Below are 22,980 nucleotides of genomic sequence, written 5' to 3'. Positions count from 1 at the left end.
CTTAATCAAAAGAGCGTTACCACAGACTTACAACACTTCCTATAACAAATTTTGAAATTTGTCAAGTATGAAATTTGTTTTGCACTGCCTACAAAGAAAGACACTTCTTTGTTTGATATTATTTTCGGAAGAGGAATTCATCTTTTATAATATGTTTGTTCGGGTCATCATTTCTATTTGAAACAATTCGTTTTTATTGTGTGCCACATTTCGCTAAAATATAATTACAAAACGGGTACATGACAATCCATAGTGTTGACCTTTCTTATCCCTTAACTTCTGATATGCGGTCAGTTCACCTGGGTGTTCAGATCTACAGTTCAGATCTGTATGTTTTGTTTTCTAATTTCTACAATCATAACTTCAGTTTTTATCAGCTTTTATTTTCTCAGTTCACAGTTACAGTTTTATTTTGTAATTATTTGCCTGTTAAGAACAGATTATTTTATTTTCATTTAATTTTGTCAATAATTAATCAGTTTTTAAAAAAATTCACTGAATTATATTATTTTCTTTATTTACTAGACAAGTTAAACAAAGATCAGTAAAACTATTGTTTGGGAACATTCAGTCGGTGAGCTTATGTGTAGCGAAGGGGAGTAGTATAATATTAACGCATTCTCATTGAAATTTACAAGCATTTGAACTTCACTTGCTTAAGAGCACTCCAAGCCAAAGGTGTCCATCAAAACCAGGATGCAATAAATGGCTACCAAAATGCGTCACCTAGTCCAACCTACTATATAGTAGTCACTTACTAGATACTAGTCACCAACTACAACAGACACTAGTAAAACATACTCAAAATTCAAACATCTCAAATTCAGTACGTCTCTAAATAAGATTAAAAAGAAATTTGAGTGGTCGAACAGAATTAAAACTGAAATTGAAGACGGAGTAAATCTTCATAAAGTTAATAACACTGCTGTGAAGCGGACCAAAAACCCTCAGACAGAACTTACAGAGTGTGTATAGCACTAGAAGAAAGGATGAACTGAATCTGAAGATTATTAATACGATTAAATATAAAATTTTTTAAAAGAAAATTATTTGTATAAAGGGCAGCGTTATGATTAAGACTGAAATAGCTTTTTATTTATATATAAAATTTTTGGAATTAAATTAATTTTGACATAGTTCTGGTTTACGGATTATCCTGATGTGTTGATGACATTTTGAGGATTTTAAAAAAATATCTAATTTATTTTAAAATGACGGTTATTGAGGTAATATGGAGTAATGGCTTCAATATTACAGAAATGTAGTTGAATTTAAAGATCTTATCGAAAAAACAACATATATATATATATTTTTAGTTCTTTTTATGAGAAAAGGAGAAGTTACTTGATAGAGTTCATTTTAGTAACATTTTCACTTTTATGATAAGATGTATTTTTTTGCTAGTCCCCACCTTTTTTTGCCAATACGTATGAGTTCTTCTCTCACAGTGTGCAGGCAATAAAAAGAAGTTTGTGCACGATCACCACAGCACCACTCATAAAATTTTTAGTGACAATAAGATAGCTTTCATGTTTCGGTACTGAGAAAAATATTTCCTTTTTTTATTTCTCTCATGTTTATTTATTTTTCTATTGACATTTCTTTATACCGTTACTGAGGATTCATCTTATTTCATCTGCGTTAGTCATAGTTATCTATTTCAACTGCGTCGATTTTTTCTAACTTGTTATTTATATTTTAATTATTCTCATTAAATAAATAAATGGTGAGAATAATTTATTTAACCATTAGATGACACTAATTGGCCCTTAAGAAAAGAGACCTTACGTTTCTATTAAGAGCCTATATTTCTCCCAACTTTTGAAAGTGGCCTCAAGTTTACAACGCCTTCTCTCTTTCATTAATGTTGCGAAGACAGACTATTTAGCCATCTCTCCTTTCCCACAGAATCCACATTAATATTGAACAACATTAAAGTAATGAACGCAGTATTAATACAACTTTATTTACAAAATTTTAACATTTAAATTCATTGCCAGATATAATGCATGGATATTCTTGTTAATTATCCAATTTATTAAAGTTAATATAAAACCAGCGATTATAATATTTGAAACGTACATACAATGGTTACTTAAATAATGTTATTTACAAAAAAACACTCAATAAATATTAATTTATGAAACCGAAAAAGGTAGTTATTAAACCGCTTTCATTATTGTAGAATAGACATTTAATTAGGATCTCTACACATTACTGATTATAGAATTCTTTTTTAATAAAATCAATATAACTTTATATAAGTTTGTTTTTAAGAGAATTGTATAATTATTTTTATATCTTCTTTGTACTCAAATCACAATTAATTCGAACAAATGGACAACTAGGAAGGTGCTCTAATTAAGATACCACAATAGAGCTAAAGTGATGGAAGTGCATAGGCCAACCTTAGCCAAGTCCTGGACTTGTATTAGTCTATTAATGATACGATTTGACAAAATTTAAAAGAGCGCTTGACGCAACTTGGAATCTTTTTTATCTCATAGAATAAGTTAACTGTATCAGCACTCACCGTTTCAAATCGGCTTTTGAACTGGCCAATTCGTACACAATAAAATTAAGAGTTTTTTTTCATTGGAAATCTTTGTAAAAAACAAATATGGTGTTACTTATTCAGTGTTTCTTATTCTTAATGCTCTCAATAAAATATGCTTCTTTCTCATCATTACTAACTACGAAAATAATGAATATTCCTCTTAACATTTTATAATAATTTTACACATATGTTCTCTAAAAATGATCAAAATAGTAAGAAAAATGAAAAAGTTTAAAGTGGATTTTGGAAGAATCTGTTAAATTCAATTATTAACTGAATGCACATAATTATAGTATGTTTAATAATCGTGTTATAAAGTGACATGTTCGAGCAATTAATCATTGAATAAAGATAATTCGCACAGCTCCTTCTTTTAATAAGTGAGAGAAAATAAAAATTAAAAAACATTACTTTTTTCTCTAAAAGTGGAATGAGTAATAATCATTCAACTCTACTCGTCACAGAATTGCACGCATGAGTTCTCTTGCCCTTATATTTTCTTTAGCCAGTACCCAACGACATTAATGGGCATAATTGATTGTAACGATGGAAACAGTCTACAGGAATATGGTTGGCTGTACAATGTATGATTTTTTTTTTTTTTAATGTGTTGCATACATCATAATGTTGAATGTCTTAAATAAAATAAGTAATGTGGCAATAAGCGAATGCAAGTCCCCTGAGTTTCCTCCTAATTAAATGATAAATGTAGATTGCAGCATACGAGATGCAGGACTTGATATGATTAGAAAAGTTTTAAGCCATTTGTTAAGAATCTGTTTAAACTGAAGTTATATTTTCCAGCAACTTACTGATTAGATGGTTTAAACTTTTACTAATAACTAGTCCTGTTATAAAAAAGAACTAACTCGAACAAAAATAAATACTAGTGAACAATTCGCTTCATTTTTAAAGCTTAAGAAAGAATACTGAAAACGAAGGATCATTAATGTAGGTTAGGAAAAAAAAAAGGTAATATGAAATGAATAATTTAATACTCAAGCAAAATTAAACTCTTTTGTTCTCTTATCAATATGTGAACTCGAATATATGAACATTGTTTATTTAGAAAAGTAAATTTATATATATATTTATTCTAAAAAAAGCAATATTTAACTCTACGGACACAAGTTACCGAGACTCAAATAATGCTCGAGCACAGCTCAAGGAGAAAAATGATGCCACTGTTAAACATATTCTAATAACAAATAAAATCAATAATTCTTTAATTAAATTTTTATTTAGATAATTAAATTAATGAAAAATATCTATTTAAAAAACTTAAAATTCTCTATTGCGAAGAGAACTTCGTGGCCTTAAAATTATTTATTAACACCATTACTGCAGTTAAGTAATGCATAAAAAGTGAAATATTTAACGCTAGAATTGTTAATTAATAACTTTTCATTCAGTTCCCTATCTGCTGGCAAAAACATTTAAAAATATTCAACATTTAATTGTCATTAAATATGAAATAAAACTCTAAAGGAGGTCCCTGGCAAGGTTCTTATTTACTATTTTAATTTTTTTATTTTTACAAATACGACTTGGAATTTTGATAAAATCAAGTAATTTACACACAACAGCATGGGTAAAATTAAAATAAAAACTACAACATATTCATTTTTTTATCTACTGCCAACATTTATACAACAATAACAACATTGAAAACTATTATTTATTCAACATAAAACATTTTTCTCTATTATTATTTATGTTCTATTTAGCTACTATTATCTAAAAAATAGAATGGTTCTCAGTGGATATGACCATGGGCTCATTATGGTACATTCCATTGATATTATTCCATTTGTTTCTTTATATTTTTTTATTTTTTACAAAAATATATTAATTATTTAAATTTATACTATATAATATACGCTCTTCACACATTTTCATTTCCAATTTTAATTAAATAGGCAAAAATCTATGAAAAACTTATTTAGTTATTTTACAATATTATATTTTATTATTTACAGCAAACATTTAAAAGGAGAACATTAATTCTATGTTTTCATTAGTTCTCACACAGATTGAAGGAAAGTTAAATATATATATTAATTATTTGATTTTACAAAGTTTCTATATTATAAATAAATTAAAAATACACTAACCCTTAAATAAATTAGGTTTATCGTAAATACAGCACAGCCTTCTTACATCAAATAGTTTAAATTATTTCACAGATTATATGCAAATTAAAACCATACTTTATTTTTTATAAAGAAAAAACTAATTCGTTTAATCCACGTTGTTCATCTAGGGATCTAGGATCTAGGTCAATGTGAGGGCAAAGTACTTAGCCTACAATTCGTCGGAAAGGAGATGGATGAGTGTTCATGTGCTTTGTGATAGTTCTCTTTCCTTGTCTGGGACCGTTAGTTAATAAACAATAAATTGATTACTTTCCAAGGGAATTCAAGGTAGGAAATTAACGATTAATAAGAAGTTTAAAAACCACAAATCGCCCATTCCAAGACTAAAATCGCATGGCAGTTTTTATATGTGCGAGAGTAGTTGCTGTGCCCTCAAAGTGTCTTTTCGCTAGACTTGTGTCACCATGGTTGTCGTATGGTTATGATTAACACCATTTTCCACCTGTGGCACTGGCAGCCATCGTGGTCTAAACAATAAACTAAATGTATTCCTAAATTGGCGACTCATTGCGCAATAAATCATAAAATTGATGGCTGAATTAATTAACGCTAAAATGTCCATTACATCGCCCAATTTGCCATAACAATCTTTAAAGAATCCTCTTCCTAAAATTATAGTCATCATACCGAGTATACCTTGGGGGAATTCCGTAATCAAAAATAACAATAACACTGCTAGTAACATTTTGGTAGTTCTGTCAGTCTGACGTTCGTTTTCCAAGTTTCTTGGTGTTTTTTTGGATCCAGAAGTCAATGCTTCACGTCTTCTTTTGGCATCCATCAATGCACAAATAAGTCTTAAGCTCAGCACGGTAAGTGCTATGCATGGTATTATCTTTATAACAACACTATATACCCAGAAATTTAGGTCCACAAGTAAATTGTGATTTGCAGAACCTAATTCACTAAAATGTACAATATACAAGGTTTGGTTTTGGGTCCAAGTATTGTCATCTAAGGGTGGCGACTTGGATTGTATATTGAAAGCTAAATACAGAGGAATGCAGAGTATTGGACATATGACATAGCCCAAAAAGATGGCAACTATGGTGCGCTGCATTCCGCACCATTCGCGATTTCTTTGCGGATATGCAACAGCGATATATCGCCAAACGGCCAGAGTTACTGTCAACCATATTGAAATTGTATGGCATACTTGTGTGAAATTTGAATGGAAAAGTACAAAGAAACTCCATCCGTAGGTGTAGCGATCACTTCTAGAACTAGGCGATAAATACATAAGCCATACGAATGGTATATATTCTAGCATAACTAATAGATCAGCCACTGCAAGGCCAGTTAATATGGCATTAGTTGGTGAGGTCATCTCTCGTCGAGTGAGCACTACAATGTTGAGCAGATTGGCCACAGAGCCGAATAGGCATACCCACAAACTTAGATAGCCATGGACCTCGCGGTAAACGTTGCGGAATGTGTCGAAACCTTCTCCGCAGTAGGGCTGATGCTCAGGCAACGCGGTAGAATTCATAATGTCCATCACAGTTCTGAAACAAAGAAATCATTTCTGAACTAAGAATAAGTGAATTTTTCTTTTTAGAATGTTTGGTTGATTTTAAATATAATTACAACAATATTCTGCTTTATAATTTAGATAATTTGTTTTGGAGAAAATCAGAGAAATTATTGGAGGACGCATAGCACAAAACTATCTTTCCAGCATTATAGGGGATCTGGTGGTAAAGATTGATCTTAGTAATTTTAGACAAAATTATTAATTATATTTCTAAACTATCGGAGGAACTAAAAAATCTAATTTTCAACTCTGAAATCAAACCTATGCCCACGTACGGAAAAGAACATTGGAGTTAAGCCAGACAAACATACAGAAATTTCAATCTATGATACAATCGAATTGGTTGATATCTCGTTCTAATGTCTTAAACCAATCTCGAAGTCACGGTCTAGAGCAGCTGTCTTAAGAATAATACCAGAAATACCTCTCATTGACCTAATTCCGCTTTGCAACCACTACTATCATAACTAAAAATCCTGTACGCCGAAACTGAAGCGAGATCTTCTTTGGGACTAACCATCAAAATAGAAATCACTTCTAGAGAATCCTCCTGCTACTCATTGGCTATTCAACTGTTCATCTGATTTACTTATTGATTACTGAACTAGGGATACATTTTTAAATAAATTAAAAAAAAGGGTAAAAGTTCCATGGAATTGAGAACACATTGATTTTATGTCAGTTTGAATTTTTTGATATATTAAATTTAACTACCTAAGCTACCCAGTTCAACTTCTATAATAATATTCCCCATTGATCTAATATAGGATCTATTCAATACTTAATTTACAATATTCAATTATATAAACAACATTTTTGTTTTCCCAAATCATTAATCTTTCTTTTTTAGTTTGATATTTCAGTTACAACAAATTACCATAATTGGAATAGGACAGAAAAGAGGTATTATATTGTTTATACTGATCGCAAAAATAAACTCTTACTTTATTAAAATAAACAAAAATATCTCAACTCAATAAGTTCAAACCTTATCTGGTTCGCAATTTTTTTAGGTCTTAATTAAATTATAAGAAGAAGAATGTTCGGCAATGCTCAAAGAGGACTTTTCAAACACTTTTATTGGTACCCTGTTGGTGACAATATGTCAGGAAACTTCTTTGGTTTTAAAACATTGTTACGCCTAGCCTAGGATAAAAATACACACACAATACAGACCGAATATATAAGTAAAATAAATAAGTAATAAGATAAATGGATCCTAAAAACAGATAAAAATCTACAAAAACTTTAAATAAATAAAATCTTGGATTTTCACTCGAGATTGCACGTTAGACCAAGACTGTATCGCTCAAAAGCGGCGGAATTTAAGACCATCTACCTCTTCATCGGTGAGCAGCTGAATCATATTTATTGCTGAATAAGCACGCTGGTTGGGTCAAAGCGTCTAAAAAAGATATTAATCCCAAGAACCATTCGTGACTTTGGGAGTTTCTTAGCTTTGACCAGTGCTCAGAAGTAGGAAAGAGAATCTGTTGGAATTATGATCGAAATTTGAATTTTGGGAAGATACGACCAGAGGATGACGAGTTTTCAATTCTTAGATTACATTGATGTCCTGGACAGAAGTGAGTGCTGAAGGAGATGTTGTTTGTCCCTTTAAAGAATTATAGCCTTGAAACAGAGAAGGAATACGAGTAGCAGCGTACTTTTTTGTAATAAATTGAAAATAGAAATTTGATTCTGAGTGAAAACACGTAGGCATTTTGTACAAAATGTTATTGTGATGTGTAAATCTGAAAAGGTGGTTTTTACTTTCACATGTAGTGAATGGCCACTAAAGGGTCAAAAGTATCCCAGAAATGAAAGCTCCTTTATACTGCCCACACATTCATATTTAATGTTCGGTAATAGAATCTTCCCTAATATTTCCAAGCAGAAACTGGCTTTTCCTTTCCTAATGTAACATTTCTGCTTTTTGGGCAAAAATAGGTATTGCAATCATTTCAAATATTTAAAAACGGTGTTGTTTTTTTTTTCGAAATACCTAATCAACGAAAAACCGCAGGAAGATGAAACTTTATATTTCGATTTGGTATTTTCCAAAATCCTAAAAGTTCGGTACCAATTTACTGAATGGATCTTTAAGTTTTTAGGGAAATTCCCGAAAATGGCTCCAATGATTCTCTTTCCATTTTATGCGCACAAAGATAAAAAATAGATTAAAAATTTTATTGGATCATTTTTACAAGACAATTCCATTAAAAACACTTCGTGGAATGGTGGATTGGTAGGCTTCCCTCAAATGTATCTTTTTCAGGGAAATGTTCGTATCCTTTCCGGATATATTATAAAGTGATGTGTTACTAAATTTCGGTGTTACTTTGTTAGTAACCCAATGGAGTTTTCACATTTTCTGTGATTTTGACGATATCTTTGCAGATTTTCTGTAAAATTGTATGTGCAACACATACAGGTAGATCAATAACATCTGATTAAATCTTTTAGGGTATTGTGAGCACGGATTTCGGAGTTGCGTCCCTTAAAAAATCATTATGGTGTAATGTTATTAAACAAGTAATGAAATTAAGCAATTAAATATATTTCAGGGGTTTGAAGAAATGGATGAGTGAGAATCACGTCAATTGCAGGAAGATAAAGTCTTGACGAGGGTTAAACTCTAAAGATTATCCATTTATTAAACGCTTAACTAATATAAAATAACAAATCAATGCTTAATCATCTCCTCAAACAATACTCAAGTAATAAATTTGTTCTCTATTTAGAATTTTCTTTTTTCTTTTTCTGATAAAAACAAGTTTTTCTAATTTTCGAAACTATCTCAAGAACATACTTTGAGTTGGTACTGTGGAGTAGTTTGTTATTTATATCAAGATAATGTATGTTACAAGAAATAGTGAATTGCTATAAGTTAGCCACAATTCCCTTATTTATATTTATTGTGTCTATGCCAACTGATCTATAAAATTGTGTCAAATATATGGGATAGGAGTAAGGGGAAGTTGTGTCTCTTCAAACCAGTTCATTTTTTTTGTGAGCGAATAATAAAAAGATATTTGGACGTCACGACTTTAAAAATTTAATTCACTTATCATTTGGATATTACAAATGTTAGAAATATTTTCTTTATATTTTATGAGAAAACCAAAGCTGAGATATTTTTAGAATGGAAATAATGAGGCACCGTTAAAAGGAAAACCACCAGCGAGATAAAAAGAAGAAAAACATTAAGAAAATGAAGTGGTTAGAGTAGAAGTGATGAGGTAAACGCTGGCAAGATTTGCCCAGATTAAGTTAAAATCAGTTGAGTGAAGAAGCACCATCAGTTGTGGGAGTGCTGGAGAGGTGAGAGGTGGCCTTCCAGAATATTTAATGTACGTCTTTAATCCATTCAGTTCTGGGTACTTATAAAATGGTGGGATCAAAATTGTTTAAATAATAGTAGGGGAATTCGGAAGGTTTATGTAAATCATTAGAACAAATAATACTTTAGTAAGAGTATGGAGATTACCTCCACTAGTTCTGGTATTCTAATTATTGTTTTGTGACGTGATGTTCAGAAAGGTGCGTTCTGGCTTAGCTTGGTTAAATCCACGAAGGTGGTCTATTGTGGAAAGGGTGAAGAAAGTTTGTTCAAGGTCATATTTGGTAAACTTTGGCGCATCTGGATGTAGGTGGGATTTGCAAGTATCCAGATGGGCTACAATTTACCAAACTTCATATTCAACCTCAACCTCCACCTCTATGAGCTAGAATGCTTCTTTCCTGTCTAGTATCGAAAGTACGAGTACATTACTAAGGGACTTTATACTTCGTTTCATTTCCATCATGGACTCAACAGTAAGTTAACGGTCAAAATCTATCAACCACAAGAAGTACTTTACAGGAAATATTTGGTTAACTTTTTTTTATCGTTTCTCGAAAATGGTACCCAATCTTTTCTTTTAAATTTGTACACTCTCTGAACTTATATGGTCTTCAATTATTTGTTCCTGTATATAATTATTTGTGTTTACAATTCTACTAAAAATTTACCCAACTCCGCACATCTAGGAGAAAAACGTGGTGGGAAAGCTTCTCCCTATTGATCTCTGGGAGTGCAATGTATGGACATACCAGTTACATATAATAGTGTTGCTATGGTTCCGAGTTGAAGAATTTTCCTCAACAGATGGTAAATTTCCTTTGTAGGAAATGTTATAGATGTTACATTACATAGGAGATGCATAACTTTCATTTACTCCGTTTATCTAGAAATTTATTTTCTTAAAGGCAGTTCTGGGCTTCCAAGGGAGTAGATACCTTTAGGGTGTTCATTATAGTGTATTGTTCGGGTTTACAAACTCCATTAACATCTACAATAAATAAATACCTCTAAACATCGTTCAGTGGTGTTTGAAAATGATGTTTGACTTTCAGACCTTTAAGTTGTAAATATGCATACTAGGTTCTTTTCCTTCCTAAATTGTAAAGTTTAAAGAATTTGTAATGGAAAATTACGTTTACTCAACAATTTTTACATGTTCTTTATTTCTTTTTTCCAGTACTACGCTTTCTACGAGTGAGAAATTTATTGGTGTTCCTTCCATTTATTCTAATTTTCAGAAACAGGGCGTTGGCAAGCCTATATGTTTACCTTCTACTGAACTCTTTATATATTTCAATCAACGGAATTTCACATTATGATTTCCATCAGATTTTATGTACACGGTTATAAGATAATGCTCCCAGATGATGCTGTAACCTTATGCTCCAAAATGTAATATTTATTTTATTTATTCTTTTGGTGGACGCATATTTAATATATTCAAGCGGGTGATCTAACGGAGTTATATAATAAATTCTATGGTGAAGAATGTATTTGACACTACTGAGTTTTTGTGTTGTCTTTTGGTTGGTGGTGAACCAAGTAAATTTTTCTGTAAGCACGCTAACCGAAATGCGTGCAATGTGACAGGTATAGTATGCAGTAATTGAGCAAAGTGAAATGTGTGAGCTAGCCAGTATTTGCCGTCCTCAGACTATTCTACTGGAATGAAGGATAGATGCTGACTCTAGTGGTAGTGGCAAAATAAAGCGAGCTCCAGGTCTCTTTTCACTTCCTCTTTCCAGAGCATCATTTTCTGTCAGTAATTTTTTGATATTAGTGTAAAAAAATGAGATGTCAGGGCTAAGGATGTAATAATAACAATGGCGCAACAGCCGGCTGGCTACTCCACCATTCACATGTCAATTAACGCGTAAACTACTCCTCAAATAAGAAGTATCAATCAAAATTTCAATTAAAATAATATTGATTATGCAAGAGATAAAAGAAATGGAAAACCTTTTTTCAATTCGAAAATATTAAATTAACCCAGCACCAATAATAATTCGTTTTGACCCATATCCTTTAATTTAATTTTTAAAGGAACAAGAAACCTTATAAAATGGTCATTTTATTTACTAAAAGAGAAACTGAGAGAAGCACGTTATGTAACTCCGATAATTAACGTGTTTTTTTTTTAAATAAATGAATTGCCTTTGCATTTTTTGAAACTTGAGTAAACTTTTTATTTTCACTTTGAATTTTTGTATGTTTTTATTTAACATATAAAATAAAAAGTGGTATTACAAGTTTGAGTAAAAACAGTTGTTTAGAAAATTCTCTAAAATGTTTGTGGATGTATGTAAATACTATACATACTTCCAAAACGAAAAAACGCCTGAACTTGCAACCGTATATTCTTTTAGGATCCAAATAAGACGTTAATGAGCAAAATCTCTCAACTGTAAGTACTGCTTATTAATTTCCAGCTTCTAACGACTTTTTTAAAAGTTAAATCACTCATTGCGAACATGGTTTTAAAGGTAAAATTTTAAAGCATAAATGGAGCTCGGTAACAGTTCGAAAGAATGCTTGAAGAAATATCCGATCCTGGAGGCGTCAAAGAAAAATCGTGGCGTCCAGATATGTCAAGTTACCTAGAAAAAACTGAAATTGAATAGCTAAAACGGCTAGGGTGGATATTGAAGTCCAGAAAGCAGGGTGGTAAGACATTTGAAAGTAACATTCTAAACAACTAAGATGATCAAAAAATCTCATTTTTATTTGGAATATTTTGATGCTCATAGATTTAACTTTTATTCATTTACTTTTAGAATATAAAAAGAGACATAAATTTTTATGCTAGATCCGAGAAAAGTGGAAAAATTTAGAGAGCTTTTTTTTTCTCTTTGTGTTTAGGTTCCACGCTATTTCCTGGGTCGGCCCAACTACAAAATATCTATCGTGCCTGTTACTAAGGCATCCAGAAGATGATCAATGCAAAAAATGTATCATCGGAACAAACGTCAAAAGTTTGAATGAGAAAAGGCAGGATAATCTTGTGAGTTTTCTCAGCAGAATCATTTTTCAACAAATGATTGACAACTTTTTTTTTTAACTCGAAATATTTAGAATCAAAATAAAAAAATAATTCTAGCTCTTAAGACAGTAAAGTAAGTAGCGGGATGATCAATGAATTTTTAGCGAAAAGCCCTACTTATTCACAGCCCTAAAAGCTAGAAATATTGGTTAATGAATTTTGTTGTGAAATAAACTCGTTTTCTCATTCTATAGTTCTCATAGGTTGTGACAAATATTTTTCACATTTTTTGCTGAAAACTTGATTATATATAACAATACTTATATGTAATACTCAGCAAATATCATGTATAAATGAAGATGTATTCGCAGAAACGACTCACTCTAGAGCAGCTAGCTCAAGACCTACAAAATGAACCATCGTAATATCATCAACCTCACGAAAAAGTTTCAAACAAACTGATAAGTCCTCGCTTGAATAACACTTCCTTACATCAGTTAAGTTGGATTAAAAAAACAAAACGTCAATGTTATAAATTTTACATACTCTTCTACAAAAACCTACACTAACTCTGTTAACTACCGAAAATATCCCCATTAAGTTTGTATCTTCTTAAGAGTTTCTACATCTTATAGTCTTATAGTCCGGAGATGAAATGGTATTGTGAGAAATTATAATAAAAAAAAGGTGCCACGCCTTTTCTCTTTTTATTTTAAATAAATAAATAGCAATAAAAATTGCAATAAATAAAGTGTACAAAAATTAAAAAAATTCAGAAGCAAATGGTTAAACTTACAATTCAAATTGTGTTATACTGATTGGACGAATTGATTGATGTCCTAATACTTGATCATGTTTATTTGGATAATGTTTAGAAGAGTTGTTGGTCGCCCTTCACTAATATCTTGCTGTAGTGGTAGATGGAGTGTTGAAGTACAAGTAAACTGTGTACTTAAGCTCTGGATTAAACCTAACTAATGACTTGTTTATTGACTATTTAATAGATTTGGCAATTAAGGAGTAAAATAAAAGGTCGCAATAAATTTTAGCCAACTCGAAACACCACCTAAATTCACGTTTACAGAAAAGAAATAACCTTATTGAATTGCAAGAATAAATGTTCGTGGCTGAACTTTTAGAAAGAATAACTTCGGCTAGCTGAATACATAGTTGATAATTATAAGTCTGCTACTTACAACAAAACAAACTGTGGCGATGTTATTTCTAGAAATGATGTTTTTAGGAATAAAATTCATTTAATTTAATTTAATTTCTGAAAAATAGTTCAATTTCTTGCCATCCCTAGCATTTTGGGTAAGTACTATTTATTTCTGTTGTATTCTATAATTAAGCCTATTTTAATTGTCTTTATTAGAGATACAAAAAAAATAAATAAATAAATAAAGACAAAAGAAACAAATGAAAACGGAAGAGATCGGCTCAGTGTTTAGGGGATTCCCTGCGGAGATCATGGGTTCGAAACTGGTTACCTATCCTTAGTTTCTTTTTCTTAGGGCCTGCTTCGACGAAATGAATATTAATTAATGTTTTCCGGTGAACGACACGGTATTGAGCTCAGCAGTGAAAAAGGCTACGGAAGCCAATGACCAGGATATTTAAGAGTCTTAAATTAAAATAAATAATTATTATCTAGTATAAAGGAAGGAATAAATTCAGTAGTTGTGTTTGTGTAAGCTGATTGGTCCTGGGATGTAATTCAGGTGTTTTCTCTTTCAGAAATCTTGTTGGACCGCTCGGTGGACAGTAGTAATAGACAATGTTATCTGTAAGAAACTGTTCATGTCCATGATATCATTCAACGTTTTGTATTTAAGTATCCATTCATATACTTGGTCTCCTGAATGAAAAAATATCTTAGAGGAAGCTTTTATGAATTCATAGAAGAAACGTAGACTCTATAAGAGGCGGCAAAATATAGTACTTCAAGAAAAGGCAAATTCCTGATGGCTGCCATCTAACTAAATGTCATTTTCACTGAAACGTAGACTCTATAAGAGGCGGCAAAATATAGTACTTCAAGAAAAGGCAAATTCCTGATGGCTGCCATCTAACTAAATGTCATTTTCAGTGAAAATGATTTAAGCCTTGTTCTGTTGCTTATTCCAGGATGAAAGTAACAATTAGCCTTGGTATATTAATAATAATGGAAACTCTGATTACATAGGATGGTATGTGGACTCTAACTAGAAGCTATTTCTTACTTAATAATGAGTCTTGTTTCGTAGAAGAAAACACTTTTCATTTACGCTGTTTTGGAAATAAGAAATTGAAGTAATAACAAGCAAAGTTTGTCTTAAAGTTCGCCTAAAAACGTATCACTTCTTATGTGGGTGTAATAAAGTTTTATCGAATAAACGGTTGGGTCAACGTTCTTAATATTGTGGGGCTATAGTTTTATGGAACAACAAACATAACAACTAGAATATCATGAAATATTAATGCATTAAACTATGTAGCTCTCACTACTCCTACAATAACAGCAATATTTGATGCTGGAAATAAAAGAGACAAATAATTATAATACATATATTTAATACATACATAGTACGTATATTTCTTTGCTGAATAATTAGTTGTGTTGTATTGTTGTTAATATTAACATAATTGCACTGCCAATCTTCTTTCATCATCTGGACATTCTTCACCAGACTCTCACTCCTACTTTGATAGAGAAAACTGCTGTTTTGATGCAGCCATCTCAAGCGAGATGCAGTACTGATCTCGGCTGTATGAAGTTAAGCAGGTCTCCAACTAACTCTATCGGCTTTAGCCCTTCTAGAAGTCATCTGAGGAATCTATCTGCTGGCAACCACGTTTAAACCCCATTTAAATTAGCTTATGCCTTTTTGAACATCTTATATATTATTTGGGGCGTAAAATAAAATGAGAAATTTAAAATTATTGTAAGGAAAATATGAGATTATGTATTAATTATTTTTCTAATTATTATTTTATCTTCTGCAATAACCATTAAAAAAAAGCGCTAAAATAATTTGTCCAAAATTGCCAAACAGAAAGAAATTAGTTCGTTAAAACTAGTTAATAATTCTCAAAACAGAAAGGAAACATCATCAATCAGATGGAAACAAATCTCTTCCCTTTCAACGCGCAAACGTGTTTAACTAGTTTTTACTTCAAGACTACGCACTCACTTTTGCTTCAGACATTATCACTGCATCTGCTAAGTGTATAGTGTGAATGGTAGGTCTATGATCTAGGAGCTATTTTTTATAATTAACTGGGATACACACTGGCGCATCAAAAACTCTGAAGTTAATCCACCCTCCTTGGGGCAACACCTAATAGCGGCTGATAATGAAACAAAATTTGTTGATCCTTCTCAGCTCTTCTCAGAATCAGCGGCTTAAATTTTCTTTTCTCTAATTAATGACCAAATAATTTTCCAGCTTTTCTTGAGTTCTTTGATCATCTTGATGACTGTTTTACGCTTTAAAGCACATTAAAATTCCCAACGACTTATCCTCTTTACGTGGCTAAATTGCCCTTTGTTCAGTACTTAATAATATAGTAAAGTTTTTATTTTAAGAAAATTTGTCTTTGAAAAACGTTTTGAGGATATATAGAAGAGATAATACCAGCCACAGATAAAGTTTTGCACAGCTTCCAGAACAGCACTTCACAGGTAAAATGTTAGTTAGACAAAGAAAAGTAGGTAGAAAAAATTAATTTTTTGAACTACAACTAGAGTTACTTGATCTGAGAATTTTCCACCTTGCCCACAGTAAGCATAATTTTGTTGGTACGTCATAAACAAGTACAGATCATTACAATTTACTGCCAATATAAAAAAAAAGGCAGAGAAAAAGTAGTCCTGCTGACTTGTGTGGAGGAAGTCTTTCCATGCCTCATTTCTTCTTCAGGATTGATTTGTTCACAGTCGAGCATTACTTGGGTTTAGCCAATCCTCAAACAACGTCTCCCACACATATATTTATTTATGCTTTAGCTGTTATTATTTTGACGCTTATTATTCTGTACAAGTCTCCAAAGGGAGCCCAATGAATTGTTTAGGTAGTTGCAGTAGGCGTGTCACTGTTGCTTTCTTCGAGATACCTGCTCGTTAATTGCATTATAATATATCTAATTTTTTATTATTTGAAGTTAAAAAAGATCTAGTATGTAGAACAGTTGTAACCCTCACAAATAATGTACTTTTTAATATATAAAATTATTATTACTATGACTGAATTAATGAATGGCTGAACAAATGGAAATTAGATGTATAATTATATTAGATACAATTATATTATTCCAAGTTCTTTTAAAGTGCTTCTAGAGAAGGCTTCTTTTCTTTTCCTCAGGGGAAGACACTAAATCTGGCTGCTGGAGGAGATGCAACTACGTCACAAGGGAATAGGATATAACAAAAGGATGTTTAGTTTATGCACTGTTAGACATTGAAAGAGAATTACTAATAAACATGTGGATAATGAAAACAGAAATAATATTAGAAAATCCTTTTCATTTTAATTCCAAAAAGGAAACATGATGTTGGGTTTTCCCTTTGATTTGTAAAAAAAAAAAAACATTTTTCAGTAATTTTCAAAAAAGTAATAGTACTTTTTTTTTTGTAAGTCTTCAATTGTTTCCTAAATTTATTTTAATTAGTTGGGAAAGGTTAAAAAAAATTTAGAAAGATGTGTAAAGAGCAGAAAGTTGCCAAAAAAACAACTTAAGAGAAGTTTGGCTACATGACAAACTACAACTTTGAGTAAAGCTTCTTAGGCTAAAAGACGCAAAAAAGATATATTTTATGAGCATATATTTCCGTGAAACGTAGGATAAAGTAGTAGTGTACAAAGTACTCCGGAAGTTAAATTGGTTATTATATACGAGGATACCTTGTACCTTGAAAAGAAAAAAAAATGGATCTCACATTTGAATACACAGAGTGTTCAAGTTAGTTTACTGGGTTGAAGTACTTAAGATTTTGAATTGGGGAGGCCAGCTGTTCCATTTCTAATATAATTTATGAACTAAACGGATGATAAAGTGATAAAAAGTTCTTTCTTTTCAAAGCCTTTTTTTTTCCACACCAAAAAACAAATTCTTTCAAAATAAAATCCACTTATTTCTGATTTTATATATTGTTTGTATCTTTTAGTAACATGAAATATTTATTTTTAAAAAATATTTATTACGGTTGTTCTCGTGCACTCCTTTTTTGAAGGGTTTCGAATTTTCAGAGTTTTGTTTCTGGCGATAAATACAGAAATGTTTTAACAACTTTTATTTTGTTTCACAGTCTTTCAACTTGTGATATTCTATTCTAAAAACCTATTCCAACTTGTTTGATACTAATTGCTTATTGCTGTTGGAACAATATTGTTTTGATTGGATTAATATCCAAAGCAAGTAAATAAAGATAAAAATAAGAAATTTGATTTTTTTTTGCATTGGCTTTCGTAATACCGCCATTTAACTTATGATATACGAGTATTCAGGGTGTTCATTTTAAGACGGCACAAATGCATTTCATGCTTAAACGGTTAATCTGAGCAAAAAATGGTAGAGGTAAAATTTGTTGCCTGTCACCTCTAGTTTCAGAATATGTGACTTGATTTTAGATTCCTTCCCGCATACGCGGCTGACGCGCGACCAAAAGTGAGGGTTAGCAGTTGACCAACATTTTCATATACACAGTTTTAAAGAGTATAAAAAGTAATGAAAGAAACCGGAAACCGCAATTCGATATCTTCAAAATTAAAGGTGCTAGGCCATTTCAAAATCTGGTATTTTTAATCATATTTCAATTTTTTTAACTTGTTATCAAAGAGAAAGAAGAGCACGCGATAGGTCATTTTTATGTATTTTTTCATCCCCTTCCTACTAAAAATATTGCCAAGGCCGTAAAGCTAGTATTTTTCTTAATATCGGGAAATAAGTCGTTTTCCGAGAGGTTTTTCTAAGAAAAATCAAATGTTAAGAGCTTTAGATGTTCTCAAGCATACACAAAATGGTTAAAAATTAATTTTACATCTGTTACAAACAAGAAGGTTTAATAATTATTTGGAAATTTTGGGAGAGTTGTGTTTAATTAGCAAAAAAATTGGAAACCTCCTGCCACATATTTAAGTGATCAATATCTTGCATGTAAAGGATCAATCTTATTCCTTAATTTATCAAATAATGCACTTTTGCAGCTTTTGCAGCATGAACTGGGTCTTGAAAGGTGTCTCCTCAGACTCGCAAGCCAGGTTAGCCAGGAGGTTATCAACTGATCTCTGTATCTGAGGAGGCACCTTTGAAGCCACCGTACATGCTTCACAAGTTGAGTAAAGTGCATTATTTGATAAATTAAAACATAAGTTTGATCCTTTACATGAAAGATATTGATCACTTAAATATGTGGCAGGGGGTTTCCAATATTTTTGGTAATTAAACGCAACTCTCCCAAAATTACCAAATAATTATTAAACCTTCTTGTTTGTAACAGATGTAAAATTAATATTTAGCCATCTTGTGTATGCTTGAGTACATCTAAAGCTCTTAACCATTGATTTTTCTTAGAAAAATCACTCGGAAAACGTCTTATTTCCCGATATTAAGAAAAATACTAGCTTTACGGCCTTGGCAATATTTTGAATAGAAAGGGGATGAAAAAATACATAAAAATGACCTATCGCGTGCTCTTCTTTCTCTTTGATAACAAGTTAAAAAAATTGAAATATGATTAAAAATACCAGATTTTGAAATGGCCTAGCACCTTTAATTTTGAAGATATCGAATTGCGGTTTCCGGTTTCTTTCATTTCTTTTTATACTCTTTAAAACTGTGTATATGAAAATGGGGGTCAACTGCTTACCCTCACTTTTGGTCGCGCGTCAGCCGCGTATGCGGGAAGGAATCTAAAATCAAGTCACATATTCTGAAACTAGAGGTGACGGGCAACAAATTTTACCTCTACCAGTTTTTGCTCAGATTAACCGTTTAAGCATGAAATGCATTTGAGCCGTCTTAAAATGAACACCCTGTATATTACATATCAACCTTTATGCAACAATCTTACCAGACAGAATATAAAGGTTTTTCGCATGGGTAAAACTTGGTCTATTATTAATCTCATATTTAGTGGTTAATGTAACTAGAGATCCGAGAACACAAATGTGGTTGAAGAATAATACTATTCTACATCTTCGTACCGGAAGGGAACTTGCATCTATTGGTACAAAACGGCAAATTAATCCTTTTGTCCTATTCATATTGAAGACAAAACAACACTATACACTTGACGTCTTCCTTTTCATTAAATGTACACAAAAGGTGAAGATTTCATTCGATTTTGTATGTAAATGTGACTCAAACAATGAGTGATTAGCTATCTTATTACTTATGGTCCTAACGACGCTTTTGTTGGTAGAAGTGCCTTTAAATCATGATCTCCTGGGTTATTAATGCTTTATTGAAGGTGTCTTTATTGCTGAGGCTGTATTTTATCTGCGACTTTTGCATCGCCAATTTTGCAAATTTTCCCTTTAAATATGTAGCCGTTAATCTGAAATCTTCCATTTCCTTGCTATTGATGACCTCGTTGGTAAGTATTTCTCCGCTTTCATTAGCTCTAAACTTGAATAACCTGATACCCCCCCACCAAAAAAACCTTCTTATTTTAGGATCGCTACCATTTATACAATTTTTATATTGAGTATTTTGCAAAACTGGCTCTTTTGTAGAAAGTGGATGAGGTTTGTTCGCAAAAAGTTGCCTCTCCACTAAGTTGTAGAATTGAAGGCATTAACTAGAAATCTGAAAAGCATTGAAAAGAAAGTAAGAGATATGAATATGTGGTCTCATAAAGACGGTGGCCACTAATGTAGCCACTCATACTAATGAAGACCTCTTAATCTTCAGGAATAAAGATGGACTCAGGGGGTTGGGTCATGTGGAAAGGAAGGAGCCTAGCGCATGCATTATCTGCAAAGCACGTGGAGTCCCATAACGGGGAAATCTCGCTTGGAGAGGCTGGATGATGCGTACGTTAAGACGATTTGGAATTAGTAAATGAAGGTAGGCACACCATTAATTTGCCTTTACTATAAAAAACGAAAATCAAGGATTTTTTTAAACAAAAAGTCAGGGAATGCAAGATCCCTTTGAACACTAGAAATATGGGAAACCAAACAGAAATGCAACGTTGCAAACAATAACAAATAAAAAATAATTAGTCTACGTATGGTTGATGACATCAAAAAACAGTAGGCCACAAAAAACAAAAAAACAAAAGCTTTACGAACATTAGGCAAGATAAAGTTCTAGTAGAAAGAAAATTCAAACAGCCAACAAGACAGCTCCCCTTATCTGGTGAAAGAAAGGCAAAGAAAGAAGTGGAATGAGGCGGCAGAGCCAGAAAAGAAGACATAAAAATGCATGAACCGTTTGAAAAGATAGGCCTATTTTTGTTTTTAAACAATTTATTGTAACTTCTTTAGCAGCGAAGGCCACAGAATTTATCGGCAATATGCTGCTTTATTTCTGCATTGAATATGGAATGTATTTATTTGCCTGAACAAGCAATTTTTAATTACATTAAGCTTGTGACTGCGATTTGTGACAATTTTTTATTATATTTTTAATAACCCTTTTTTAAAAATCTGGGATATTATAAAATATTTTGATTGCCCTTATGCTCAGAGCTTTATCAGTCTAAAATCATGTTTTTTTTATATCGTACGTTAAGTATTTCTACTCTTACAAATATTCGTCACTTTTTAGTATATTTTTTTTCTTTAATACATTAAAGTATTTATATTCGTATAAATGAGGAAATGTTGGTAGTCTTCTCCTTAAATATCGTAATAGGTTACACCTTTCCATTTTTCCCCCATTAAACATAATTCAATACGCCTTTTCCTGAATTTTGAATACAGTTGTAGCGTCAGAAGCTTTTAATTTTCAATAGCCATTTTTTATAGGTGATTAGGTTTTTGGACAAATATAATTTTTATGATAGGTTTCTAATATTTGGCTAAATTTTCGTTGTTTGGACGAAAATGGTTTGATAAGAAATGCGAATTTCCTGTAGGTGTTTTTCAAGTTTTCCACGTTTCCAACCAAAAATCAGCCCAAATCTCTCTTGAAGTTTAGGTAACATAAAAAAAGGCCTACCTTCGTTATAAATTTGCAGTGACTGTAGCAAGATATAGTTGTGTGGATACCAGTTCATGAAAATAACCAATTTATGGGTATTAATGTCCTTTAACTGATGAAAACTGCTTGATGTAATGGCCTTAAGTCTATCTAACTTAATTGCATGCTGTCAGAATAATTATAACACATAATGAAAATTAGAAATTGATTATCACCAGTTTAATATATAAATATATAAAGGAAATTTATTCAGGAAAACTAATTAATGAGTTTGAATGAGAAAAGCGTAGAATAATGTGAAATAATTTTCATTTCAACGCTTGTTTGTTGGTGAAAGCCTGACGTTAACGGGACGAGACTCAACATCACTAGAGGGAGACAGCTATCGGACGGACCTTTGACAATCCTGTGTGGGAGCACCAACAATGCGTATAATTTTTTTTTTATCCTCTACTATGTCTCTCTGGTTGGAACGTAATACACATTGGATGAACAATTCGGATTGACTGAGAAGTACTATCTTCTGGCCTTATGTTTTATGTGATGCTTTTTAATGAGTCCCGCCTCAATATTCCACATCAAATAATTGTTCAATCTTTCAACTTCCTCACTAACTTGCATAAACAAAATGGATTGTTTGAAATAAATAAATTAAAACTCGTAGGATATAATTTGGGAATTGAAGGCAGTAACTGCCTGAATTAATCGCTCAGCCATGTGCTGAAGGCCCTTTTTTACGATGGATCAACTAAGTTGCCATATTAAAACAAAAAAAGGTGGTACAAAAATTATTCTCTAATTTGGGAATTCAAATTGATTTCTAAGTGGGTACACCTGCCGCCTTTTTTTATGGTAAAGTTACAGGTATTTTTGGCTCTGTCAAAGTTTAAAAAGTGGGTTTGATAATCATTTTTATCATAATGAGTAAAAAAAAATGGAGGATTCACCATTGTGTGATAGAGCAAAGATATGACAAAGAACTGCTAAAGTAAGATAGTTCTCCAGAGAATTCTAGGATATTGTGGAGTGTGTTAAAACAATGTGGCCGATAAACGAGTACACTGGCCCGTGCAGGAGTACTGTTACTACAAAATAAAATAAGTATTTCTTGGAAAATCACATTGAGTTTATTTTGCTTTCACCATTGTTATTATTATTGCTATTAGGCGATTGCGATCATATTAGGATACAGCTGTTCGATTTTGGGATTACCAGAAATATCCAAAGATTAACCAGCTCAGATCGCTGATTGTAAAGGAAGCAATTGTGGTAGGCAAA

General features: G+C 31.8%; 1 protein-coding gene across 3 annotated transcripts in view; it reads right to left on the bottom strand.

Annotated features, from left to right (window-relative positions):
* Positions 1 to 1,428: 1,428 nt before the first annotated feature.
* The window catches only part of LOC141453850 (G-protein coupled receptor dmsr-1-like), a 186,464-nt gene continuing 164,912 nt past the window's right edge, over positions 1,429 to 22,980 (bottom strand). For 2 of the 3 annotated variants that reach the window (XM_074127523.1, XM_074127522.1), the window contains one exon: positions 1,429 to 6,218. In XM_074127523.1, the coding sequence (XP_073983624.1) occupies positions 5,102 to 6,211 (1,110 nt within the window). In that variant the 5' untranslated portion in view covers positions 6,212 to 6,218 and the 3' untranslated portion in view covers positions 1,429 to 5,101. The remainder of the gene's footprint in view (positions 6,219 to 22,980) is intronic. The other variant, XM_074127520.1, reaches the window with a different exon arrangement.

This window comes from Rhodnius prolixus, unplaced genomic scaffold (genome assembly GCF_049639745.1).
Source record: "Rhodnius prolixus isolate KJV_2025 unplaced genomic scaffold, Rpr scaffold_3, whole genome shotgun sequence".
NCBI classification, from domain to species: Eukaryota; Metazoa; Arthropoda; class Insecta; order Hemiptera; family Reduviidae; genus Rhodnius; species Rhodnius prolixus.
Note: the sequence above shows the minus strand (reverse complement) of the source record. Positions and strands in the feature narration are given on the sequence as shown.